Source organism: Scyliorhinus torazame, chromosome 9 (genome assembly GCF_047496885.1).
Source record: "Scyliorhinus torazame isolate Kashiwa2021f chromosome 9, sScyTor2.1, whole genome shotgun sequence".
Classification (NCBI taxonomy): domain Eukaryota; kingdom Metazoa; phylum Chordata; class Chondrichthyes; order Carcharhiniformes; family Scyliorhinidae; genus Scyliorhinus; species Scyliorhinus torazame.
In genome coordinates this window covers 70,179,923-70,200,732 of record NC_092715.1, presented here as the reverse complement: position 1 = coordinate 70,200,732, position 20,810 = coordinate 70,179,923, and the positions used below count along the sequence as shown (strand labels likewise).

Sequence of the window (20,810 nt, the reverse complement as noted above, 5' to 3'; positions counted from 1 at the left end):
ATTGCATACTCACACAGCGCAGACTGTACACCCACACAGCACAGACTGTATACTCACACAGCACAGACTGTACACTCACACAGCACAGACTGTACACTCACACAGCGCAGACTGTACACCCACACAGCACAGACTGTACAATCACACAGCACAGATTGCATACCCACACAGCACAGACTGTATACCCACACAGCACAGACTGTACACCCACACAGCGCAGATTGCATACCCACACAGCACAGACTGTATACCCACACAGCACAGACTGTACACCCACACAGCACAGATTGCATACCCACACAGCACAGACTGCATATTCACACAGCACAGACTGCACACTCACACAGCACAGACTGTACACCCACGCAGCAGACTGTACACTCACACAGCACAGACTGCATATTCACACAGCACAGACTGTACACTCACACAGCACAGATTGCATACCCACACAGCACAGACTGTACACCCACACAGCACAGACTGTACACTCACACAGCGCAGACTGTACACTCACACAGCACAGATTGCATACCCACACAGCACAGACTGTACACTCACACAGCACAGACTGTACACTCACACAGCACAGATTGCATACCCACACAGCACAGACTGTACACTCACACAGCACAGACTGTACACTCACACAGCGCAGACTGTACACCCACACAGCACAGACTGTACACTCACACAGCACAGACTGTACACTCACACAGCACAGACTGCATATTCACACAGCACAGACTGTACACTCACACAGCACAGATTGCATACCCACACAGCACAGACTGTACACCCACACAGCACAGACTGTACACTCACACAGCGCAGACTGTACACTCACACAGCACAGATTGCATACCCACACAGCACAGACTGTATACCCACACAGCACAGATTGCATACCCACACAGCACAGACTGTACACCCACACAGCACAGACTGTACACTCACACAGCGCAGACTGTACACCCACACAGCACAGATTGCATACCCACACAGCACAGACTGTACACTCACACAGCACAGACTGTACACCCACACAGCACAGACTGTACACCCACACAGCACAGATTGCATACCCACACAGCACAGACTGCATACTCACACAGCGCAGACTGTATACCCACACAGCGCAGACTGTACACTCACACAGCACAGATTGCATACCCACACAGCACAGACTGTACACTCACACAGCGCAGACTGTACACTCACACAGCACAGATTGCATACCCACACAGCACAGATTGCATACCCACACAGCGCAGACTGTATACCCACACAGCACAGATTGCATACCCACACAGCACAGACTGTACACTCACACAGCACAGACTGTACACTCACACAGCGCAGACTGTACACTCACACAGCACAGATTGCATACCCACACAGCACAGATTGCATACCCACACAGCGCAGACTGTATACCCACACAGCACAGATTGCATACCCACACAGCACAGACTGTACACCCACACAGCGCAGATTGTACATCCACACAGCGCAGATTGCATACCCACACAGCACAGATTGCATACCCACACAGCGCAGACTGTATACCCACACAGCACAGATTGCATACCCACACAGCACAGACTGTACACCCACACAGCACAGATTGTACACTCACACAGCGCAGACTGTACACCCACACAGCACAGATTGCATACCCACACAGCACAGACTGTACACTCACACAGCACAGACTGTACACCCACACAGCACAGACTGTACACCCACACAGCACAGATTGCATACCCACACAGCACAGACTGCATACTCACACAGCGCAGACTGTATACCCACACAGCGTAGACTGTACACTCACACAGCGCAGACTGTACACTCACACAGCGCAGACTGTACACTCACACAGCACAGATTGCATACCCACACAGCACAGACTGTACACCCACACAGCGCAGACTGTACACTCACACAGCGCAGACTGGACACTCACACAGCACAGATTGCATACCCACACAGCACAGACTGTACACTCACACAGCACAGACTGCATACTCACACAGCACAGACTGTACACCCACACAGCACAGACTGTACACCCACACAGCACAGATTGCATACCCACACAGCACAGACTGTACACTCACACAGCACAGACTGCATACTCACACAGCACAGACTGTACACCCACACAGCGCAGACTGTACACTCACACAGCGCAGACTGTACACTCACACAGCACAGATTGCATACCCACACAGCACAGATTGTACACTCACACAGCGCAGACTGTACACTTACACAGCACAGATTGCATACTCACACAGCACAGACTGTACACCCACACAGCGCAGACTGTACACCCACACAGCACAGACTGTATACTCACACAGCACAGACTGCATACTCACACAGCACAGACTGTACACCCACACAGCACACTCACACAGCACAGACTGTACACTCACACAGCGCAGACTGTACACTCACACAGCACAGATTGCATACCCACACAGCACAGACTGTACACTCACACAGCACAGACTGTACACCCACACAGCACAGACTGTACACCCACACAGCACAGACTGCATACTCACACAGCACAGACTGTACACCCACACAGCACAGATTGCATACCCACACAGCACAGACTGTACACTCACACAGCACAGACTGCACACCCACACAGCACAGACTGTACACCCACACAGCGCAGACTGTACACCCACACAGCACAGACTGTACACTCACACAGCGCAGACTGTACACCCACACAGCGCAGACTGTACACCCACACAGCACAGACTGTACACTCACACAGCACAGACTGTACACCCACACAGCACAGACTGTACACTCACACAGCACAGACTGTACACCCACACAGCGCAGACTGTATACCCACACAGCACAGACTGTACACTCACACAGCGGAGACTGTACAGCCACACAGCACAGACTGTACACCCACACAGCGCAGACTGTACACCCACACAGCACAGACTGTACACTCACACAGCACAGACTGTACACCCACACAGCACAGACTGTACACCCACACAGCGCAGACTGTATACCCACACAGCACAGACTGTACACTCACACAGCGCAGACTGTACACCCACACAGCACAGACTGTACACTCACACAGCACAGATTGCATACTCACACAGCGCAGACTGTACACTCACACAGCACAGATTGCATACCCACACAGCACAGACTGTACACTCACACAGCACAGACTGTACACCCACACAGCACAGACTGTACACCCACACAGCACAGACTGCATACTCACACAGCACAGACTGTACACCCACACAGCACAGATTGCATACCCACACAGCACAGACTGTACACTCACACAGCACAGACTGCACACCCACACAGCACAGACTGTACACCCACACAGCGCAGACTGTACACCCACACAGCACAGACTGTACACTCACACAGCGCAGACTGTACACCCACACAGCGCAGACTGTACACCCACACAGCACAGACTGTACACCCACACAGCGCAGACTGCATACTCACACAGCGCAGACTGTACACCCACACAGCGCAGACTGTACACCCACACAGCACAGACTGTACACCCACACAGCACAGACTGCGTACTCACACAGCGCAGACTGTACACCCACACAGCGCAGACTGTACACTCACACAGCGCAGACTGTACACCCACACAGCACAGATTGCATACCCACACAGCGCAGACTGTACACTCACACAGCACAGACTGTACACTCACACAGCACAGACTGTACACTCACACAGCGCAGACTGTATACCCACACAGCACAGATTGCATACCCACACAGCACAGACTGTACACCCACACAGCACAGACTGTACACTCACACAGCACAGATTGCATACTCACACAGCACAGACTGTACACCCACACAGCACAGACTGTATACCCACACAGCACAGACTGCACACTCACACAGCGCAGACTGTACACCCACACAGCACAGATTGCATACTCACACAGCACAGACTGTACACCCACACAGCACAGACTGTATACCCACACAGCACAGATTGCATACTCACACAGCACAGACTGTACACCCACACAGCACAGACTGTACACTCACACAGCACAGACTGTACACTCACACAGCACAGATTGCATACCCACACAGCGCAGATTGCATACCCACACAGCACAGATTGCATACCCACACAGCGCAGACTGTACACCCACACAGCACAGACTGTACACTCACACAGCGCAGACTGTACACCCACACTGCACAGATTGCATACCCACACAGCACAGACTGTACACTCACACAGCGCAGACTGTATACCCACACAGCACAGATTGCATACCCACACAGCGCAGACTGTACACCCACACAGCACAGACTGTACACTCACACAGCACAGACTGTACACTCACACAGCACAGATTGCATACTCACACAGCGCAGACTGTACACCCACACAGCACAGACTGTATACTCACACAGCACAGACTGTACACTCACACAGCACAGACTGTACACTCACACAGCGCAGACTGTACACCCACACAGCACAGATTGCATACTCACACAGCGCAGACTGTACACCCACACAGCACAGACTGTATACTCACACAGCACAGACTGTACACTCACACAGCACAGACTGTACACTCACACAGCGCAGACTGTACACCCACACAGCACAGACTGTACAATCACACAGCACAGATTGCATACCCACACAGCACAGACTGTATACCCACACAGCACAGACTGTACACCCACACAGCGCAGATTGCATACCCACACAGCACAGACTGTATACCCACACAGCACAGACTGTACACCCACACAGCACAGATTGCATACCCACACAGCACAGACTGCATATTCACACAGCACAGACTGCACACTCACACAGCACAGACTGTACACCCACGCAGCAGACTGTACACTCACACAGCACAGACTGCATATTCACACAGCACAGACTGTACACTCACACAGCACAGATTGCATACCCACACAGCACAGACTGTACACCCACACAGCACAGACTGTACACTCACACAGCGCAGACTGTACACTCACACAGCACAGATTGCATACCCACACAGCACAGACTGTACACTCACACAGCACAGACTGTACACTCACACAGCACAGATTGCATACCCACACAGCACAGACTGTACACTCACACAGCACAGACTGTACACTCACACAGCGCAGACTGTACACCCACACAGCACAGACTGTACACTCACACAGCACAGACTGTACACTCACACAGCACAGACTGCATATTCACACAGCACAGACTGTACACTCACACAGCACAGATTGCATACCCACACAGCACAGACTGTACACCCACACAGCACAGACTGTACACTCACACAGCGCAGACTGTACACTCACACAGCACAGATTGCATACCCACACAGCACAGACTGTACACTCACACAGCGCAGACTGTACACCCACACAGCACAGATTGCATACCCACACAGCACAGACTGTATACCCACACAGCACAGACTGTACACCCACACAGCACAGATTGCATACCCACACAGCACAGACTGCATATTCACAGAGCACAGACTGCACACTCACACAGCACAGACTGTACACCCACGCAGCACAGACTGTACACTCACACAGCACAGACTGCATATTCACACAGCACAGACTGTACACTCACACAGCACAGATTGCATACCCACACAGCACAGACTGTACACCCACACAGCACAGACTGTACACTCACACAGCGCAGACTGCACACTCACACAGCACAGACTGCATATTCACACAGCACAGACTGTACACTCACACAGCGCAGACTGTACACTCACACAGCACAGATTGCATACCCACACAGCACAGACTGTACACCCACACAGCGCAGACTGTACACTCACACAGCGCAGACTGTACACCCACACAGCACAGACTGTACACTCACACAGCGCAGACTGCACACTCACACAGCACAGACTGCATATTCACACAGCACAGACTGTACACTCACACAGCGCAGACTGTACACCCACACAGCACAGATTGCATACCCACACAGCACAGACTGTACACTCACACAGCACAGACTGTACACCCACACAGCGCAGACTGTACACTCACACAGCACAGATTGCATACTCACACAGCACAGACTGCACACCCACACAGCACAGACTGTACACCCACACAGCACAGACTGTACACTCACACAGCGCAGATTGCATACTCACACAGCACAGACTGTACACCCACACAGCACAGACTGCATATTCACACAGCACAGGCATCTTATCTTTTTAAGTATTTCATAGGTTTCACTGAGATTACCACTCATTCTTCGAAACGCTAGAGAATACAGGCCCAATTTCCCCAATCTCTATTCGTAGGGCAGTCCCACCCTTCCAGGAACAAGCCTGGTGAACCTTTGTTGCCCTCCCTCAGTGGCAATAATATGGTTCCTGAGGTATAGGGATCAAATTGCACACAGTCCTACAGTACTCCAGGTGTGGTCTAACCAAAGTGCTGTACAATTGAAGCAGGACTTCACTACTCCTGTACTCAAATCCGATTGCGATAAAAGCTAAAATACCATTTCCCTTCCTAATTTCTTGTCACACCTGCATGTTAGCTTTCAGTGACTTATCGAAGTCACCTAAAGGACACCTAGATGCCTTTGTACATCTACACTTTCTAATCTCCCACCATTTAAGAAATACTCTGCACACCTATTCCTCCTACCAAAGTGGTTAAGCTCACTTTTTTCCACATTATATTCCATCTGCCATGTTCTTGTCCACTCATTAAGTCTGCCCAAATCCCCTTAAAACCTCTTTGCATCTTCCTCACAACTCACATTCCCACCCAGCTTTGTGTCATTCGTGATGCCAATCGTTAATGTCCTGCCTACATACATCTACACGTGCATCACACCGGCACTGAAATTCATATGCGGGGTTGCTAAATTGTTTGGCAGGCAGATCATGGATAGCGAATAGGATAAATAGGTTGGTCACAAGGACTTTAAACTAGCAAGTTGGGGGAAGGGAAGTGTAAATCTATGGACAGTATAATGGTTAATGGAGATCAAGGCAGATACGTGACAGGTTATTATGTAGAGATATGGGTTCAAAGACAAGGAAAATTAGGAGAAAGGGTAAGAGGAAAAATAAATTGCGAAAAGTTACTGATCAAGGTGTTAGGATTCATAACAAAGACATAAAAAACAGCATAAGTGTACTTTACCTGAATGCTCGTAGTATACGAAATAAGGTAAATGAGTTGATGGAGCAAATCATCGTGAATGACTATGATTTAGTGGCCATTACTGAAACATGGTTACAAGATGGTCACGACTGGGAGTTAAATATCCAAGGGTATCAGACTATACAAAAGGATAGAATGGACGGTAAGGGCGCTGGTGTAGCTTTGTTGTTTAAGGATGGCATCCGGGCAATAGTAAGGGATGATATTGGTGCTATGGAGGACAAGGTTGAATCAATTTGGGTGGAAATCAGGAATAGTAAGGCGAAAAGGTCACTGATAGGAGTAGTCTATAGGCCACCAAATAGTAACAGGATGGTAGGGCAGGCAATAAGCAAAGAAATAACGGATGCATGTAGAAATGGTACAGCGGTTATCATGGGAGATTTTAATCTGCATATCGATTGGTTTAACCAGGTTGGTAAAGGCAGCCTTGAGGAGGAGTTTATAGAATGTGCCCGGGATAATGTCCTGGAACAGTATGTAATGGAACCTACAAGGGAACAAGCGGTCCTAGATCTGTTCCTGTGTAATGAGGCAGGATTGATTAATGATCTCATAGTTCGGGATCCTCTTGGAAGGAGCGACCACAATATGGTGGAATTTAAAATACAGTTGGATGATGACAAGGTAAAATCAAACACTAGTGTTTTGTGCTTAAACAAAGGCGATTACAATGGGATGAGAGAAGAACTAGCTAAGGTAGACTGGGAGCAAAGACTTCATGGTGGGAGCAAAGACTTCATGGTGAAGCAGTTGAGGAACAGTGGAGAACCTTCCGAGCGATCTTTGACAGTGTTCAGAAAAGGTTCATACCGACAAAAAAGAAAGACGGTAGAAAGGGGAAAAATCGACCGTGGATATCTAAGGAGGTGAGGGAGAGTATCAAATTGAAGGAAAAAACATACAAAGTGGCAAAAAATTAGTGGGAGACTAGCGGACTGGGGGACAACAGAAAGCTACTAAAAAAGCCATAAAGAAGAGTAAGGTAGACTATGAAAGTAAACTGGCTCAGAACATAAAAGCAGATAGTAAAAGCTTCTACAAACATATAAGACAAAAAAGAGTGGCTAAGGTAAATATTGGTCCTTTGGAAGATGAGAAGGGAGATTTAATAATAGGTGACGGGGAAATGGCTGAGGAGCTGAACCGGTTTTTTGGGTCAGTCTTCACAGTGGAGGACACAAATAACATGCCAGTGACTGATGGAAATAAGGATATGATAGGTGAGGACCTTGAGATGATTGTAATCACTAAGGAGGCAGTATTGGGCAAGCTAATGGGGCTAAAGGTAGACAAGTCTCCTGGCCCTGATGGGATGCATCCTAGAGTGTTAAAAGAGATGGCTAGGGAAATTGTAAACGCACTAGTGATAATTTATCAAAATTCACTAGACTCTGGGGTGGTCCCAGAGGATTGGAAAGTAGCAAACGTGACACCACTGTCGAAAAAAGGAGGTCGGCAGAAAGCGGGTAATTATAGGCTGGTAAGCTTAACTTCGGTTGTAGGGAAAGTGCTGGAATCTATCATTAAGGAAGAAATAGCGGGGCACCTGGAGGAAAATTGCCCCATTGGGCAGACGCAGCATGGGTTCACAAAGGGTAGGTCGTGTCTGACTAATTTGGTAGAATTTTTTGAGGACGTTACCAGTGCAGTAGATAACAGTGAGCCAATGGATGTGGTATATCTGGATTTCCAGAAAGCTTTTGACAAGGTGCCACACAAAAGGTTGCTGCATAAACTAAAGATGCATGGCATTGAGGATAAAGTGGTAGCATGGGTAGAGGATTGGTTAACGAACAGAAAGCAGAGAGTGGGGATAAATGGATGTTTCTCTGGTTGGCAACCTGTAACTAGTGGGGTCACTCAAGGATCAGTGTTGGGCCCGCAGTTGTTCACAATTTACATAGACGATTTGGAGTTGGGGACCAAGTGCAATGTGTCAAAGTTTGCAGACGACACTAAGATGAGTGGTAAAGCAAAAAGTGCAGAGGATACCGGAAGTCTGCAGAAGGATTTGGATAGATTAGGTGAATGGGCTAGGGTCTGGCAGATGGAATTCAATGTTGCCAAGTGTGAGGCTATCCATTTTGGGAGGAATAACAGCAGAATGGATTATTATTTAAACGGTAAGATGTTAAAACATGCTGCTGTGCAGAGGGACCTGGGTGTGCTGGTGCACGAGTCGCAAAAAGTTGGTGTGCAGGTGCAACAGGTGATTAAGAAGGCTAATCGAGTTTTGTCTTTCATTGCTAGAGGGATGGAGTTCAAGACTAGTGAGGTTATGCTGCAATTGTATAGGGTGTTGGTGAGGCCGCATCTGGAGTATTGTGTTCAGTTTTGGTCTCCTTACCTGAGAAAGGACATATTGGCACTGGAGGGAGTGCAGAGGAGATTCACGAGGTTGATCCCAGAGTTGAGGGGATTAGATTATGACAAGAGGTTGAGTAGACTGGGACTGTACTCATTGGAGTTTAGAAGGATGCGGGGGGATCTTATTGAGACATATAAAATTATGAAGGGAATAGATAGGATAGATGCAGGCAGGTTGTTTCCAGTGGTCGGGGAAAGCAGAACTAGGGGGCATAGCCTCAAAATAAGGGGAGGTAGATTTAGGACGGAGTGTAGGAGGAACTTCTTCACCCAAAGGGTTGTGAATCTCTGGAATTCCTTGCCCAGTGAAGCAGTTGAGGCGCCTTCTTTAAACGTTTTTAAGAAAAAGATAGATGCCTTTCTAAAGAATAAAGGGATTCGGGGATATGGTGTACGGGCCGGAGAGTGGAGCTGAGTCCACAAAGATCAGCCATGATCTCATTAAATGGCGGAGCAGGCTCGAGGGGCCAGATGGCCTACTCCTGTTCCTAGTTCTTATGTTCTTAGGGACCCCCATGCTGATTCCTGATATGGAGATGATATGCTCGCAACCTTTGAATTTGCAGCTACATATAAGAATTTCCTTATGCATCTTAATGCATTTTATCCCACAATGAAATTCACTTTTGAGATGGAGCAGTGTAACATGCTCCATTTCCTTGAGGGGTCAACTTAAAAATCCACTAATAGTTTCTCCACTACTGTTTACTATAAGCAAACATTTACCAATCAATATATGCGTTTGGAATAGTATAGCTCTCAGTGCTTTAAGATTGCTCTTACCAGCAATCTTGTAAGTCGAGCGCTTGCCATTTTCTAACTTTGCAAACTCAAGGCAGAAAAAGAGAGTCATGCAGGATTCACAGGGGGCTTGACAGGGTAGATGCTGAGAGGATGTTTCCACATGTGAGTGAGTTTCGAACCATAGAATCGCAGAATTTACAGTGCAGGAGGAGGCCATTTGGCCCATCGAGTCTGCACCGGCTCCTCCCAAGCCCACACATCCACCCTATCCCTGTAACTCCACCTAACCTTTTTGGACACTAAGGGCAATTTACCATGGCCAATCCACCTAACCTGCACATCTTTGGACTGTGGGAGGAAACCGGAGCACTGAAGGAAACCCACACAGACACGGGGAGAACGTGCAGACTCCGCACCGACAATGACCCAAGCAGCGAATCGAAACTGGGACCCTGGGAGCTGTAATAAGAAATGTCTTCCCTCGGTCGATAGAAAATCTGTGGAATTCTTTACGGCGAAGAGCTATAGAAGCTGTGTCGTTAAGTATGTTCAAGGCTGAGATCAACAGATTTTTAATCAGCAAGGCAATCGAGGGTTTTGGGAATAAGGCAGGAAATTGAAGTTGAGGACTATCGGACCAGCTATGATCGCATTGAATGGCGGAGCAGACTTGATGGACAAAGTGGCCTACTTCTGCTCCTACATCTTATGGTCAAAGCTGTCCTGTAAGACAATGGCTATCTAGATCAGGTCATTGTGTGCTATGCATTGCGCCACTTTCAGAACTGAAAAATGCCTTGTCTACCTCAAGCTATCCAGGAAAGGCAACATATCTCAAACATTTGAAGAACAGTTTAAGCAAGCTCTTTAATGCCATGACTACACAGTGGCAAAGCAAGTGGTATTTTCCAATGATAGGATGCTGCCATCAGTCCAAAATGATATTCTGCCTATCACACAATTAATTAACATCATGGGCGGGATTCTGTGATCCTAAGGCTGATTGTTGACGCCCAGGGCCCAGCACGGCACTGGAGCGGTTCACGCTGCTCCAGCTGCAGATCCCGGCGTCAAATTGGCGCCGCGGTATCCACACATGCGCATCGGCACCGGCACTGACGCGCGCATGCGCAGTGGCTTCCTTCAACACGCCGGCCCTGATGCAACATGGCGCAGGACTACAGGGGCCGGCGCGGAAGAAAGGAAGCTCCCAGCCGGAGAGGCCGGCCCGCCGATTGGTGGGCCCCGATCGCGGGCCAGGCCACATCAGAGGCCCCCCCCCCACAGGCCGCCCCCCCGACCTATCCACGCCGAGTTCCTGGCGGCTGAGAGCAGGTGTGGACGGCACCGGTAGGACTTGGCTTTTTTACGACGGCCGCTCGGCCCATCCCGGGCCGAGAATTGGCGGGGGGGGGGGCACGTAGAGCACCCCCCCGACCGGCACCGCACCAACCTCGCCGGCGCCAATGCTGCTGATTCTCCGCTCTGTGGAGAATCGCGTGCCGGCGTCGAGGCAGCGTGGCGCGATTCGCGCCGGTCGCGGGGATCCTCCGGCCTGGCCCCGGACTGAGAGAATCCCGTCCCATGTATGAATTTTAGTGCCAGTGCAATGCAAGGTGTGTAGGCCATATGTCCCAATGATTAGCTGATTTGAAACAAACAACATGTTCCTCCAGCAATTCATGATAGACATTGTATAAACTGTACTCAACCAACCATGCTTACAAAACCTAAAACAAAATGCCGACTATTTGATATAAATCTGCGATTGGGCAACACTTGCTGAACAATCCTGAGTATGCTAATAGCTACACGAACAACAAATTTAAAATATTCAGTCAATTTTGTAACTTGGCACATTTACACTTGCTAGCGGTGAAATCCGTTCATACACAGGAACGCAGCGACATATGTTCATAGGCAGGAACCCATTCTCTGCAAACAAAAGGAATATCTTCAAGCTTTGCATCTTTTTTGAATTACCCAGAAGCATAAGGAACCTAGTTCCTCGCTACTTTCTCCATGGCAATGCCTCAGCCAATCAGACGCAACTTTTCTCCTGTAGTGTAACATGTGATCATTTGAAATTTGGCTTTCTTGTGTTTGTCTTGATGAGGACAGGATGCACTGTTCAACGTGTCTCTCTTTTCGAGAAAATCTTTGTTTTGCTTCCGAGCTTAGAAGCTTGAGGGTGATTTATTCAAGATGTTTTAATGATAGAAGAATTAAATACTATATATACAGGAAATTATTTCCTCTTGTTTTGGCCCCAGCTGGTGTTACTACTGGAAAAAACAGATCCTAGGGTGGAGACAGGCCTGATAGATCCTAACTTTTATTGTTTATTTAGAAAAGAGGATTGTTTGGGAAAAAAAATTCAATAAAACATTTTTTTTTTTTAAATAGAAAAGAGGAGAGCGGCTACTGAACATAGTCACAAAGTCCACTGATGAACTTAGAACAAAGAAGTAAAACATTTATTAAACAAGAAAAGATTAGTTATATTACACTACTCCTCCACCCACAACTATACCCTTACAGATATATACAGATGCGTAAGGGTAACACAAGTTACAAAATCTGTCTGAAACTCCAATGTTCACAGTAAATACACAGTCCATGTAAATCAACAGGTGACCTATGGTCACACACGCAACACTCTGAAAGCAAATGACAGATGCCATCCCAAGCAGATGCCGTTGATCTCTCATCAACACCTCCCAGACGCTTGTCACGCTGTGAGCCAGCTGGACTCACTGGAACTTTCTTTCACACCAGGGTTTCCAATCTTCATGCTCTAAATACCCGTTTCATAATCTTCTCCCAAACAACTATTTCTCTTGGCCGTCTTCCACAAGGGTCCATCTCCAGGGTTTCGACCTCTCCTTCTGATGTTCCTCTCCCCTGCTACTGGAAAAATTACATTCAAACTTTGCCTTCCACACACACTTTCAGACGTTCAACTGTACCAACATCTATGCTTCACAGGCCCATAGTAAGGAGTTTCAGACCTTTGGCTGTTTCCTTGGATCTCTGGCTTCCCACAGGTCTATTTTGCTTGAAGTCTGCTTTCTGCAGGGTTTTTACTTTAAGCTTGGTGCCTTCCTCTGTCCTCACTCTTAACTTCACTTAACAGGACCTTTTCCAGATTCCTGGTCTTTTTCTTTGACTTAACATGAAGGTCGTTTGGGGATCTTTCTCCTTTTCCTTCAGGACCTGCGCCCCAGTAAACTGCTGACAACTTGATACCTCCCTTGAGATCCAGAACCCACTCGACATTCACTGTTACTTTAACTTTAGAGCAGCTCATCTAAGATTCATAGACTTCTCTTCCTCAGCAATCTGCTTGCATGTCCAGTTAGAGAGAGACTTAAATTTTCTCCCTTCACCTTAGAGTATAATCATCATCTGAATTAAACACTGTTGTTCTGCCTCTGTGGGTTTGCCTCTCTAGACCCCTGTTGCTAGGCAACAGCAGTTTTTTTTCTCTACTTTGTTTATTTAATTTCCCTAAATTGCTTCCAGGTTCATAAAACCTAATTACAAGTGCAGGTAAATGAACAGCTCCAGACCCCCTGTCCCCACTATAAGTGGAACTAGACCCAGGTTTAACCCACGAATAAAAATATAAATTAAACTCAAATCCAAATCTTCCTAACGCCCATAAACACAAATGCAACTTACTTGACTATCTCTATTTCCTAACACTGTGATGAGGGAATTCAAAACATGGGAGCATAATATCAAAATTAGAATGATGCCAGTTAGGAGTTAAATCTGGCAGCATTTTTAACACGTGGATGGTAGTGGACAGCTGAAATACACTTCCCCCAAAAAACGTGTGTTGCCCCAATTGAAATTTTCAAGACTTGAGATGATAGATTTTGTTAGGCTAGAGTATTGAAGGATATGAAGTAAAGTTAAGTAAATGGTACGTATCAACCATGATCTGAAAGAATATCAGAACAGGCTGGCGTGGTTGAACACTTTGCCCTCCAAATAAAGACCGGGCATTACCATTTTGAAATGTTATTGACTTGATTTTATTTTCTTGTTATAGATTGTTCACAGTGTGCAAAATATTACTCAGCTTCTCTACAGTTTGCAGGTGAGTTAGTTTTGTCTGTAATCAGATTTGTGTGTTTTGAAGTGATTGTCCTTTGCTGCTAGAAGCTATTGCTATAGTGCTCCAGGTCACCAGCAGATAGTCATAAAATCCCTACAGTGCATTTGGCCCATCGGATTTGCACCAACCCTTTAAAAGAGCACTCCACATAGACATTCCCCACCCTATCCCTGTGATCCCACAGATTGGTCATGGCCAATCCACCTAACCTGCACATCCTTTGACTGTGGGAGAAAACCGGAGCACCCGGAGGAAACCCATGCAGACATGGGAAGAACGTGCAGCCTCCACACAGACAGTCACCCAAGGCCAGAATTGAGCCCGGTGCTGTAAGGCATCAGTGCTAACCACACGCCACCAATTTTGAAAAGATAATGGGGACTCCATGGCATAATTCCCGTTACGCAAAAAGGTGGTTTATTTTTAGATTGGATACCTATGAACCCAAACCACTATCACTGTGTTTGTGTATATGTAAGGACATTGCCCTATGTTTTGTATCAAATTATTACAATAAATTGCACAGTTGAAAACATCACAGGTTTGTACAATGCTGAGCTCAATTACCATCATGTTGGCAATGAATCTTAACCAGTTATAGATGGCCATAGCATTAAAAGACTAATTATATTTTTCTCAGAGCTGTTTGTTAGGTTGGCTGCCAGATCCAGAACAGATTTTTTAATTTTAAAATTTTTATCCATGAGTGCTCACTAACGTGAGCAGGGGTTGCATTCATACACTGATGTTAATCAAGCATTCTCTCCTCTTACATAGTTCAGGGTCAGTGCAATTGAGAAATTACCCTCACCACATCTTGTCAGGCCCAACCTCAGAAGAGCAACTTATATTAGATTTGTGTGACCTTTCTGTTTTGCTCAGTACCTGATCTTATTGCCTTTCAAAGAATGTATGCCGAGTTAGTGGCAATCACGTGGAAACGGTTCCTTGGTTTTGAAAGTTTCAAAGCCTTTTTGATAAGTTGAAAATTATTTCACACAAGTTTTTTTTCTAATATCCCATTCAAAATATTTAATCTTTCTAATTTACATTAGTTCAAACCCAATGTGTTACCCATTTATTTTGAGTTTAAAGATCTAGGCACACCTACAATATAAGACATCCAGATAGTATGTAGATTAAAATGCATTGTGCACAACATACGTCAGCTGAAAAACAAGTAGTCTTGTGCACTGTATTATATTGATAAAGTAGGATACAAATAAGTTAGATTAAGCGAATCCAGGGCCAGAGTTTTATTGGTACGAGTGTACGCCTAGCTATAGTGATACTGGAGCAACAATTTCTGAGCTCAAACTATACCCTGGCCTATTGTGAAATTGAATTTGGTAAATCTGGGATTTGGTGTATTTGGCAAGGGTAGAGCTATGGTTGAAGAAGTGAAAGTCAGGATTTTGCTGACTTGACCACAGAATCAGAAATTAAACAAGAGGTCTGGCAGAGATTCCTAACAGGCTCCAGGCGCCGTTCACCCCTGGTCGCTGCCGATGGGAACTCTACGCAGACAGTCGGGGGCGGCCTGCGGGGGGGGGGAGGCGGGATCCTTCACCGGGGAGGGGGGGCCTCCGATGGGGTCTGGCCCGCGACCGGGGCCCACCGATCGGCGGGCCGGCCTCTTCCCCCACCCCTCCATCCCGCCCCCCGGGCCTACATTCTGGCGCGCCCGGCCCCTGAACACCGACGCCATCTTGAGTCGGGGCCGGCGCGCTAAAGAAGTCCCTTGTGCATGTTGGCGTGGCCCAACTGCGCATGCGCGGGTTGGCGCGGCGCCCATTTGGCACCACCAAAGGCGGCTGGAGCGGCTTGAACCGCTGCAGCGCCGTGCTGGCCCCCTGTGGGGGCCAGAATCTGTCTTCCCCGGGCCCGATTCGCGCCGTCATGAAACGCAACGGCGTTCACGACGGCAAGAACACTTGGGCTCCATATTGGAGAATCACCCCCCCCCATCTCAGTCTTAAAGGGGGATCTCCTATTCTTAAACTGTATCCCTTAGTTCAAGTCACCCACACAAGAACAAACATCCTCTTGGTATCCACAGGATCATGTCCCCTCAGGACCTTATATGTTTCAAAAAGATCACCTTTCAGTCTTCTAAACTCCAATGGATTTAGCCCAAATCTATAACCTTTAACCTTTCTTCAAAGGATAAGCCCTTCACCCCAGGAATGAGTTGCGTGAACCTTCTCTGAGCTGCTTCGAACATTATATATTCTTTCAAACTAAGATCAAGACTGTACACTGTATTCCAGATGTGGTCTCACCAAGGGGCAGCACGGTAGCATTGTGGATAGCACAAATGCTTCACAGTTCCAGGGTCCCAGGTTCGATTCCGGCTTGGGTCACTGTCTGTGCGGAGTCTGCACATCCTCCCCGTGTGTGCGTGGGTTTCCTCCGGGTGCTCCGGTTTCCTCCCACCGTCCAAAGATGTGCGGGTTAAGTGGATTGGCCATGATAAATTGCCCATAGTGTCCAAAATTGCCCATAGTGTTGGGTGGGGTTACTGGGTTATGGGGATAGGGTGGAGGTGTGGATCTTGGGTGGGGTGCTCTTTCCAAAGCCGGTGCAGACTCGATGGGCCGAATGGCCTCCTTCTGCACTGTAAATTCTATGATTCTATGAAGTCTCTGTACAGCTACAATAAAACTTCCCTACTTCTATTTTCCATTTCCCTTGCAATAAACACCAACATTCCGTTTGCCTTCCTAATCGGGTGCTCTGGTTTCCTCCCACAAGTCCCAAAAGTCATGCTGTTAGGTAATTAGGCGAAACCCACACAAACACGGGCAGAATGTGCAAACTCCACATGGACAGTGATCCAGAGCCGGGATCGAACCTGGGACCTCGGCGCCGTGAAACAGCATGCTGTTAGGTAATTTGGATATTCTGAATTGTCCCTCTGTGTACCCGAACAGGTGCCGGAATGTGGCGACTAGGGGCTTTTCAAAGTAACTTCATTGCAGTGTTAATGTAGGCCTACTTGTGACAATAAAGATTATTATTATTCAGTGGACAGGTTCACATTTTCACACATCATACTCCATCTGCCAATTTTTTTGCCCACTCACTTAACCTGTCTAGATCCCTTTGCAAACTCTCTACTTCTTGACAATTTACTTTCATACCTATCGTGGTGTCAGCAGCAAGGTTAGCTCCAATACATTCAGTCCCACCATCCAGATTATTAATATACTACTCACAGCTTACAACACAGCTTACAACCCAATAAAGACCCATTCATTCCTATTCTCTGCTTCCTGTTAGCTAACCAATCCTTTCTCATACACTGAGTGCGATTCAACTAAAAGGGAACAAAGTCCCATAGTGAGTGCATTTGGCCGCATGTTTCTCGATGCTCGCAGCACCGAGAAACACATGGGGCGATAGTCTCCCATCCCGCGGCAGAGTGCCCATGTTGTCGTAAACGCCATTGCGTTTTACGACGGCGTGAACGGGCTGCTGCCAGGAGTAATTCTGGCCCCTACAGGGGCCAGCACGGCGCTGGAGCGGTTCGTGCCGCTCCAGCTGCCAATCCTGGCGCGAACTGTGACCCGCGAGATCCACGCACGTGCAGTGGCGCCAACGCGCGCATGCACAGCGGCCTCCTTTAACGCGCTGGCCCCAACGCAACATGGCGCAAGGCTACAGCGGCCGGCGCGCAGGAAAGGAGGCCCCCAGCCAGAGAGACCAGCCCGCTGATCGGTGGGCCCCGATCGCGGGCCAGGCCACATCGGAGGCCCCAGCCCCCTCCCGGCGTTGGACCCCCCCCCCCACCCCACAGGCCGACACTCGACCCTTCAACGCCGAGGTCCTGCCGGCTCAGAGCAGGTTAGAACGGCACCGGCGAGACTCGGTTCTTTTCTTTTTTTAAAAATTTGTTTTTTTTTGCAAAATTTTTCAAGCATTTTTACAAACCACTACAAAAAGAAAAAAAAACATAGCAATAAAACAGAAAACAACTTAACCATTTAACAATTTAGCAATTTAACAAAACAAGGTGGGGTATCTGCCCTTTACAAACGAAATCCATCCACAGGCCAAGACCCCCCCCCGCGCCCTCTGGTTTGCTGCTGCTGCTGACCTCCACCTAACGTTCGAGTCCTGCACTCCCGGATCGTCTGATACCCCGAATATCTCTATCCCCCAACTTGGTTTTACCCGAGTATCCGAGACCTTGGATATAACCTTTCCGAAGCCGTTCCAAAATCCTGTAAGTGCCGGGCATGCCTAGAAAATATGGGCGTGGTTTGCTGGGCTCCCTGAGCGCCTCACGCACCTGTCCTCTACCCCAAAGAACTTACTCATTCTCGTCACTGTCATATGCGCCCGGTGCACCACCTTAAACTAAATCAGGCTAAGCCTGGCACAAGATAAGGATGAATTGACCCTGCCCAGGGCATCAGCCCACAGGCCCTCATCCAGCTCCTCCTCCACTTGCCCTTCAGCTGTTCCACCGAGGCCTCCTCCGCCTCCTGCAGCTCCTGATATATTTCCGATATCTTGCCCTCCCCGACCCACACGCCCGAAATCACCCTGTCCTGTATCCTCCGGGCAGGCAGCAGCGGGAATTCCCCCACCTGTTTTTTCACGAACGCCCGGACCTGCATGGACCTAAAGATATTCCCCCAATTTCTCCTCCAGTGCTCTCAGACTAGCAAAAGTCCCATCAATGAACAAGTCCCCCATCCTTTTGATACCTGCCCTGTGCCAACTTAGGAACGTCCCGTCTATTCTACCCGGAACAAACCTGTGATTGTTCCATATCGGGGCCCAGACTGAAGCCCTTGCCTCCCCCCTATGCTGTCTCCATGCCCCCAGATCCTCAATGTCTCCGCCACCACCGGGCTCGTGGTATACCGTGTCGGCGGAAGCGGCAACGGTGGCGTTATCAGTGCCCCCAAGCTAGTATCTTTACAAGACGCTGCTTCCAACCGTTTCCATGCTGCCCCCTCTCCCTCCATTACCCATTTCCGAATCATGGATATATTCGCTGCCCAGTAATAGCTGCAAATGTTCGGCAGCGCCAAACCACCCCCCCCCCCCCCCCCCCCCCCCCCCCGACTGCGCTCCAAGAACAGTCTCTTAGAACGCTGGGTCCTGTTTGCCCACACAAATCCCGTAATAATCCTATTTACCCGCTTGAAAAAGGACTTGGGGATGAGAATGGGAAGGCACTGGAAGATGAACAAGAACCTGGGGAGGACCGTCATCTTTACGAACTGCACCCTGTCCGCCAGGGAAAGCGGCAGCATTTCCCACCTCTTAAAGTCCTCCTCCATCTGATCCACCAGCCGCACTAAATTGAGCTTGTGCAGGACCCCCGAGCTCTTAGCCACCTGAATGCCCAAGTAACGAAAGCTCTTCTCCACCTTATTAAGCGGTAGCTCTCCCAGTCTCTCTTCCTGGCCCCTCGCATGTATCACAAACATTCCCAACATTCAGCTTATACCCCGAAAAGTCTCCAAAATCCCTAAGAATCTGCATGACCACCCCCATCCCCTCCACCAGATCCGCAATGTACAGGAGCAGGTGATCCCCATACAGCTCTTCCCCCGCCCCCCCCTCCCCCCCCCCCCCGAACGCCATGGCCAGCGGCACGATCACCAGGGCAAACAGCAGGGGGGGACCCCTGCCTTGTCCCACGATATAACCTAAAGTACCCTGACCGCAGCCGGTTCGTCGACACACTCGCTACCGGGGCCTGATACAACAATTTGACCCACCCTATAAATTCCTCTCCAAACCCAAATCTGCCTAACACTTCCCACAGGTACTCCCACTCCACCCGATCGAAGGCTTTCTCCGTGTCCATTGCCGCTACCACTTCTGCATCCCCCCTTCCGAGGGCATCATGATCACATTCAGGAGCCTCCGCACATTCACATTCAATTGCCTACCCTTCACAAACCCCGTCTGATCCTCATTGATCACTCCCAGGACACAGTCCTCGATCCTAGTGGCCAACAGCTTGGCATCCACATTAAGGAGTGAAATCGGCCTATAGGAGCCACATTGCAACGGGTCCTTATCTCGCTTGAGGATAAGTGAGATCAGAGCCTGCGACATCGTCGGGGGAAGGGTTCCCTTTTCCTTAGCCTCATTGAAAGTCCTCAACAACAGCGGACCCAGCAGCTCCGAGAATTTCCTATAAAACTCTACGGGATATTCATCCGGTCCCAGGGCCTTGTCCTCCTGCATACCCCCTAACGCCTTAACCAGTTTCTCCATCTCAATCGGGGTCCCCAATCCCTTTACTCGCCCCTCCTCCACCTGTGGAAACCTCAATTGGTCCA

At 48.6% G+C, this 20,810-nt stretch overlaps 1 protein-coding gene across 6 annotated transcripts in view; it reads left to right on the top strand.

Annotated features, from left to right (window-relative positions):
- arhgef28a (Rho guanine nucleotide exchange factor (GEF) 28a) overlaps positions 1-20,810 on the top strand; it is a 680,059-nt gene that overhangs the window by 543,839 nt on the left and 115,410 nt on the right. For all 6 annotated transcript variants that reach the window (XM_072516088.1, XM_072516093.1, XM_072516090.1 and 3 more), the window contains one exon: positions 14,434-14,481. In XM_072516088.1, the coding sequence (XP_072372189.1) occupies positions 14,434-14,481 (48 nt within the window). The remainder of the gene's footprint in view (positions 1-14,433; positions 14,482-20,810) is intronic.